A 7246-nucleotide genomic window follows, 5' to 3' on the forward strand; every position below is an offset into this window, starting at 1 on the left:
CTTTCCACTTGCAGCCCCACCTACTGCCAAACCGCAGGCGGGTTTGCAGGACCACCTTTGGTTTCTTGAAGAAAATTTCACCATTGCCGGGGGTCCCTTTCCCTACAACCTTGCCCACTGCCCGCCCACCAAACAGATGGCGAATTGTCAGGAGCGGTGCCTACAGTTTCTTAGCCGGGAAAGAGGCGCCGGGGCCTCTCGTTCCTCTTCTCCCTTCCTAACCTTCTCTGCTGTCTCCCCCAGGCTGGGAGACCGAGATAATTCCGAGATGCCACAGAGCCTACCTTGACGTGTTTGGGCTCTCCTGGGAAGTCTTTCGAGAAGACTGAGGGAATCTGGGATTCTGGGGTGGCAGGAGAACGGATTGTACAAAGATGTGACGGGACTCCGTATCTGGAGAAAGAGCCATATACATACATCAGTCCAGTTCAGTTCAGTTCAGTCGCTCAGTCGTGTCCGACTCTTTGCGACCCCATGAATCGCAGCACGCCAGGCCTCCCTGTCCATCACCATCTCCTGGAGTTCACTCAAACTCACGTCCATCGAGTTGGTGATGCCATCCAGCCATCTCATCCTCTGGCGTCCCCTTTTCCTCCTGCCCCCAATCCCTCCCAGCATCAGAGGCTTTTCCAATGGGTCAACTCTTCACATGAGGTAGCCAAAGTATTGGAGTTTCAGCTTTAGCATCATTCCTTCCAAAGAACACCCAGGGCTGATCTCCTTTAGAATGGACTGGTTGGATCTCCTTGCAGTCCAAGGGACTTTCAAGAGTCTTCTCCAACACCACACTTCAAATGCATCAATTCTTCGGTGCTCAGCTTTCTTCACAGTCCAACTCTCACATCCATACATGACCACAGGAAAAACCATAGCCTTGACTAGACAGACCTTTGTTGGTAAATCTAGGTTGGTCATAACTTTTCTTCCAAGGAGTAAGTGTCTTTTAATTTCATGGCTGCAATCACCATCTGCAGTGATTTTGGAGCCCCCCAAAATAAAGTCTGACGCTGTTTCCCCATCTATTTCCCATGAAGTGATGGGACCAGTTGCCATGATCTTCGTTTTCTGAATGTTGAGCTTTAAGCCAACTTTTTCACTCTCCTCTTTCACTTTCATCAAGAGGCTTTTTAGTTCCTCTTCACTTTCTGCCATAAGGGTGGTATCATCTGCATATCTGAGGTTATTGATATTTCTCCTGGCAATCTTGATTCCAGCTTGTGCTTCTTCCAGCCCAGCGTTTCTCATGATGTACTCTGCATATAAGTTAAATAAGCAGGGTGACAATATACAGCCTTGACATACTCCTTTTCCTATTTGGAACCAGTCTGTTGTTCCATGTCCAGTTCTAACTGTTGCTTCCTGACCTGCATATAGGTTTCTCAAGAGGCAGGTCAGGTGGTCTGATATTCCCATCTCTTTCAGAATTTTCCACAGTTTATTGTGATCCACAGTCAAAGGCTTTGGCATAGTCAATAAAGCAGAAATAGATGTTTTTCTGGAACTCTTTTGCTTTTTCGATGATCCAGCGGATGTTGGCAATTTGATCTCTGGTTCCTCTGCCTTTTCTAAAACCAGCTTGAACATCTGGAAGTTCATGGTTCACGTATTGCTGAAGCCCGGCTTGGAGAATTTTGAACATGACTTTACTAGCGTGTGAGATGAGTGCAATTGTGCAGTAGTTTGAGCATTCTTTGGGATTGCCTTTCATACACACATTTTTTAAAAACAAATTTTACAGTCAATTTGGGATTAGTGCCCACCTACCCCACTAGGTTGGGGTATCCACCAAGGCAGGGAAAGACTCTGTATCCGGGGTGCTTGAAATATACTTGACATTTAATAGGTGATCAATAAATACCTATTGAATGAGTGAATGAACCAAAGCTCTCCAGGTCCTGAGCTGTCCCCTGCCCCCTAAAGAGCGAAGCCAGGTGCCCACTTGACTCCCAATGTCAGTGTTTTCCCCTAGACCCCAGAGGGTAGTACTGAGATTCTCTCAGACACCTAAGGCTGGGGTGTCCTGTTACCCTCAAACACGCAGGGAGCGGTTGTGCTCCCCACTTTTGAAGGGCATGGCGTGGCATGCCTCTGGCGCCACAAGGCAGTATGCCCTTTCCCTCCTCCATGTCCGAGTGTACAGCCAGGGAGTCCCCAAAGTCCTACGGGCAGGAGTGCTCCCCCAAATTGCGAGGGGTGGGGGGAGGCAGAACCGAGGCCTGTCCCTGTGCACCCTCCCCGTCATCCTCGAGCGCAGCACCACCTGAATCCCTCAGATCCCCAGTGGAAAGAAGGTAACTCCCCCACTTCCCAAAGATTAAGTCCCGTCTTTCCTGTAAACGCGGAAGTAAAGTCATCGTCCCACCGCCGCGCCAGACTCTAGTGGACTGATGGGTGGAGCTCAGAACACCTCAAAAGGCGGGTTCCGGATCCCCACATCCCCAGCCCCCCCCCCCGAGATCTCGAAGGCAGTGATGGGGGGCCCCCCGCCTCCGCACATCTACTGGGGCTCCAGATTGTAGGGCAAGGCGGTGCTTCTCGGAAAGAGACCGGCGGGGCGGGACCAGGTGGGCGGGGCGGCCGAAGGGGAAGGAGGAAGCACAGGCCCACGACGCGACTCGACTGCGCGGCGGCTCCCGCGGCAGCCCGCCATGGCTGAAGGAGTACCCCGCGCGGGGTCCGCGCTCCCCGCGGCTTCCATGTCCTCCCTGCCCCTGGCAGCGCTCAACGTACGAGTGCGGCGCCGCCTGTCGCTCTTCCTAAACGTGCGGGCGCCGGTGGCGGCCGACTGGACCGTGCTGGCGGAGGCGATGGACTTCGAGTACTTGGAGATCCAGCAGCTGGAGAAGTACGCCGACCCCACGAGCAGGCTCCTGGACGACTGGCAGCGACGTCCGGGAGCCTCAGTGGGCCGCCTGCTCGAGCTGCTCGCCAAGCTCGGCCGCGACGACGTGCTGATGGAACTGGGACCCAGCATCGGTGAGGAAGCCCCCTTTCCGGCCTCACATCCAATGTGGGAGCGGGAGATGAAGGACCTGACCTTCACTGGTCCCTCCTCGGAGGCACCCATCGCTCCTCGGAGGCGGCGGGGTGGCGTGGTACTTTGCGGGTAGCAAGGGAGACATTGGAGACAGCCCGCAGAGGAGAAACCGTGCAAGACTAGTTCCCTCTTTCAATACCGGGGATGACAGGGGCTGGAGAAAGGAGGCGAAGGCCCGGAAAGGCGCAAGGAAACCGCCAAGGCCAAAGCTTTCACATAGGACCAGGAGTCAGAATCCGGGTCCTCTGTTGGGGTGCTAGGGACTGCTTCAAGTAAAACAATAAGCAGGGAAGGGGCTGAAAGCTGACAGTCTTGGAAATCTCAGGTCCCTAGAAAATGCACCCCTTCCTGCCACTTTCTGACGCACAATATACTTGCACAGGTGTGGGGACAGTGGCCCACAGACAGGCATACCGTGTTTGGTTGGGGTGCTGCCCTTGCTGCATATAAACACCAGGTCTCCTGAGCGCTTCTTTCATGCTCTGCTCGCATCAGCAGTGGATCCTAGAGGAGACCTTGGGTTTAATTCTCAGGAGCCTTAAGAGGCAGGGGTGGGGGGAGGAAAGGGGCAGAGGCACAAGCCTGACCCTGATGGCTTCTCTCATAGCCAGAACACCACTGATACCCTTTTAGGATGGCCAGAGCCAGGTGGGAGCTCTCCTTTTCAGAGCTGTTGAACTGTGGATGGCACCAGTGGGCTGGAGAAGCCCTGGGGCACAACACAGCCAGGAAGATGGGGCCGGGGCTGGATCCTGACTGTGGGTAAAGGCATGGGGTACCCTTGGGGAGCTGGCCACACCTTGTCTCTTCCCTACAGAGGAGGACTGCCAAAAGTATATTCTGAAGCAGCAGCAGGAGGCATCTGAGAAGCCTTTACAGGTGGACTCTATAGACAGCAGCATAACTCGGATAAATGACATGGCAGGCATCACCATTCGCGACGACCCCCTAGGTAAGGGCCCAGTCCTGCCCCTCTGGGCCATAGGACATTGTGGTGTTAAGAGCATGAGTGTTGGAAGCAGATGGGTTGTGCTTGGGCAAGTCACTTAATCTCTCTGAGCTTCAGTTTCCTAAGAAACGGGAATAATAATAGTCCAACCTCTAGTTTCGCATATGAGAAGTGATGCGTTTAGCTCATGGCTACTAGGGCTTGTCTCGGGTGGAGAGGAGGTACGTATTGTTCGATTGGGTAGGATCCAGGACCAGGGTCGCTTAGGCTGGGGGCACCTGGCTGGGCTCATCCCCAGCCTTCCTGGAGGGCTCTGACCATCCCATTGTGCTCGCACCCAGGGCAAAAGCCCGAGTGTTTTGATGCCTTCATCTGCTACTGCCCCAGCGATATTGAGTTTGTCCACGAGATGATCCGGCAGCTGGAACAGACAAACTATCGGCTGAAGTTGTGCGTGTCTGACCGTGACGTCCTGCCTGGCACCTGTGTCTGGTCCATCGCCAGTGAACTCATTGAGAAGAGGTTGGCTACGTGGCCGCAGGGCAAGTGGGTGGGTGTGCAAAGCCCTGCCAGGGATCCCCATGCTGGGGTCCTCCCGGCCGGCCCCTGTCTAGCCTGGCACAGTGGGATCCTCCCAAGGCTGTCCCCTGGTGGGTCACCACGGTGCCTGTAGCCTGCCCACTCTCCCCTAGGTGCCGTCGGATGGTGGTGGTGGTCTCTGACGAATACCTGCAAAGCAAGGAATGTGATTTCCAGACTAAGTTTGCACTCAGCCTCTCTCCAGGTGAGCTCAGCCCTGCCCTGCCACAGAGCAGTGGGCAGGGCCTCGAGATGCCAGCCATCCCTCCTTAAGGGCCATGAATGTAGCATCAGGGAACTCAGGCAGGTCTCTACACACCTAAGTGTGTGTGCATAGGAGTGCCTTTTGTGTGGGTGAATAGGCACCAGGGGTTCTTATTGGGAAAGGGCTATTGTTAACCCCTGACTGGAGGACTGGTCCAGCCCCGTGATGGCAGAGAGCCTGGAGCAAGCTCTGCCCTCTCTGGCTTGCAGGTGCCCATCAGAAGCGACTGATCCCCATCAAGTACAAGCCAATGAAGAAAGAGTTCCCCAGCATCCTGCGCTTCATCACTGTCTGTGACTACACCAACCCCTGCACCCAGAACTGGTTCTGGACTCGCCTCGCCAAGGCCCTGTCCATGCCCTGAACTACCCAAGCCCCTGGGAGTGCGTGCCTCTGTGTGCCTGTACATCTCCTTCTACCCCTGCCTCCACCCGCAGTTGTAGGGGGATCTGCGCTCCGCTGGCCTCTCGATCGCTGGACATGCCTGCTCCATGGACACAGCTGCAGCCATGGTCCATATCTGGACAGCACCTCTCATGTCCTGCATAGAACACGTGGCACGCCCGCTTGCTGAGTTATCAGCCAGGATGGTGGAAACCACAGGGGGCTGGGACTAAGCAGAAGACCAGAAGAGCCAGCTCTGACCCCTCCATCCATCTTGGGCCTCAGTTTCTCTGCCTGAGAACTAAGCGGGGTGGGGAGAACAGGCAGTCGCTGTGTTTGAATCATTGTGGGAAACGGTGAAGCACTGTTTTGAGTCTCCTGGTTGAGAGCCATCTGGCCGCTGCTGGGACCAGGGCGCTGCTGTGCAGCTGCCTCCACAGTGCTTCGGGGCCCCACACCTCACACCCCACTTCCCCCTGCACCAGGGGACAGAGGGCGAAGCAGGCTGCACTGAGCCTGATCCCGCACGGGCGCACCTCTCATCTGCCTTTTTGACTCCTCCCAGCCTCTGCTCACCTTCAGCGTGGTAAGTCCCCAAGAGTCTGGCCTGCGCTCCTGGGGCTGCCTTTCACTTCCACCTGTTGAGGGCCTGTGGTTCTCTCAGCTCTGCCCTGCACGATACAGGAGCCCGACTTCTGGCCTCTCCATCAAGTTTGGTTTCTGGGGCTAGGTCATCATGGTGGTGTGGGCAGGAAGTCTTTCTTTCTGGGGCCCACTCACAGAGAGAACTTTCCCACCAGTCTTCTGTTGCGTAACTGCCTTACCACGTTGTTTGCTGGAACTAGTTTACAGGGACCACATAAGAGCCTCCTGCCCCGAAGCTTGTGGGCACATGGACACATACAAGCTCACACGCCGAGACACAGGGACACATACACTGGCACCCTCACGCACAGACATACAGGCATCTTCATGCACACATTTCCCTGGGCACAGCTCCCAGAAACAGCTGGTGGGATAGTCCCACCACAAGGGGATCCTAACTCTGGACAACATGGGACCCTCTTGTCTTCTTTTTCTGTTTTCCTTTTTCACTGGGACCAGATTCTGGAAAGGACCCACTGTACCAGCATTTACACCTTCAGTGAAGCGCAGAGCAAGGAAAAGAGCTGTTGAACTCACACAACAGGTTAGCTGCGACAGCTGTTTTTCTCTCCTCGGGAGAGTTGTATATTCTTTTCTCTTCACCTCTCCTTCAAGGAGGAATGGTCATGGTCTTAGGTCTCTGTCCCAGGATGGAGCCCAGGACCCTCAATCTAAAAGCAAGCGTATGTCTTCTCTGCTGTGCCTTCAGTGAGGGCTGGGGGCAAAGCACCTTCCCTCGGGGTCTCAGGAGGGTCAGAGGCCCCACTCTGCCTGATTCTCATGGAGCACTTAGCTACCAGGTGCCTATCCCCTTTGATACTGGGGAATATTTTACAACAATTTCAAAAAGGTATCTTTCAAACCTGTTTCTATCCATTGTGAGAAGGTCAAAGAGACCTGAGAAAGGCCTCTGTTTGTAATTGCCCCCTTCTGTATCCTAGGTTTATAATAAAGAGCCTCTACTTTGGGAGCAGCAGGTTTCATTTCTGTCTGGAAAGAGTATGGAAGCAGTAACCTAGGATAAGGCTCTGCCGGGTGTGAAAAACTGGCCCCTTGGGGAGGTTCAAGTGGGTCTGGCAGGGGCTTCCTGAAGGCTGGGGCTCCACCACAGGCCTCACCAGGGCTGCAGACAAAGTTAGAAACAGCAGCTCAGCTCCCGACGCTGGGGACACTGCTTTCCTCTGCCAAGCCGGGTCTGCCGGGGAATCAGCCACATGCTGGGTGGGACAGGGCTGCTCTTCCAGGCTCCAAGAAGAGTTTGGATAAGATCCCCATTCTAGATCACAGATCCCTGGAGAACTCAGTTAAGAATGGCCATCCTGGGGCATGTCTTTGTTAATCCTAAAGGAGTTGATCTGTTTTTAAATAGAATGCACTACTTTTTTTA

At 54.5% G+C, this 7246-nt stretch overlaps 1 protein-coding gene across 3 annotated transcripts; it reads left to right on the forward strand.

Annotated features, from left to right (window-relative positions):
* Window positions 1-2612: 2612 nt before the first annotated feature.
* MYD88 (MYD88 innate immune signal transduction adaptor) lies at window positions 2613-6829 on the forward strand. Of its 3 annotated transcripts, none has more exons than XM_086365933.1 (5): window positions 2613-2976; window positions 3855-3989; window positions 4328-4508; window positions 4679-4770; window positions 5040-6829. In XM_086365933.1, exons 1-5 carry the CDS (start codon window positions 2649-2651, stop codon window positions 5192-5194), a joined length of 891 nt encoding a protein of 296 aa, XP_086222059.1. In that variant the 5' UTR covers window positions 2613-2648; the 3' UTR covers window positions 5195-6829. The 3 variants fall into 3 exon arrangements, with proteins under 3 accessions (XP_086222059.1, XP_086222061.1, XP_086222060.1); XM_086365935.1 differs by having other exon boundaries at window positions 4328-4517; window positions 4728-4770; window positions 5040-6823; XM_086365934.1 differs by having other exon boundaries at window positions 4328-4489; window positions 5040-6823.
* The last annotated feature ends 417 nt before the right edge of the window (window positions 6830-7246 follow it).

Source organism: Bos grunniens, chromosome 22 (assembly GCF_055505025.1).
Source record: "Bos grunniens cultivar Pamir isolate PY7600 chromosome 22, Bosgru_T2T1.0, whole genome shotgun sequence".
Taxonomy (NCBI): Eukaryota; Metazoa; Chordata; class Mammalia; order Artiodactyla; family Bovidae; genus Bos; species Bos grunniens.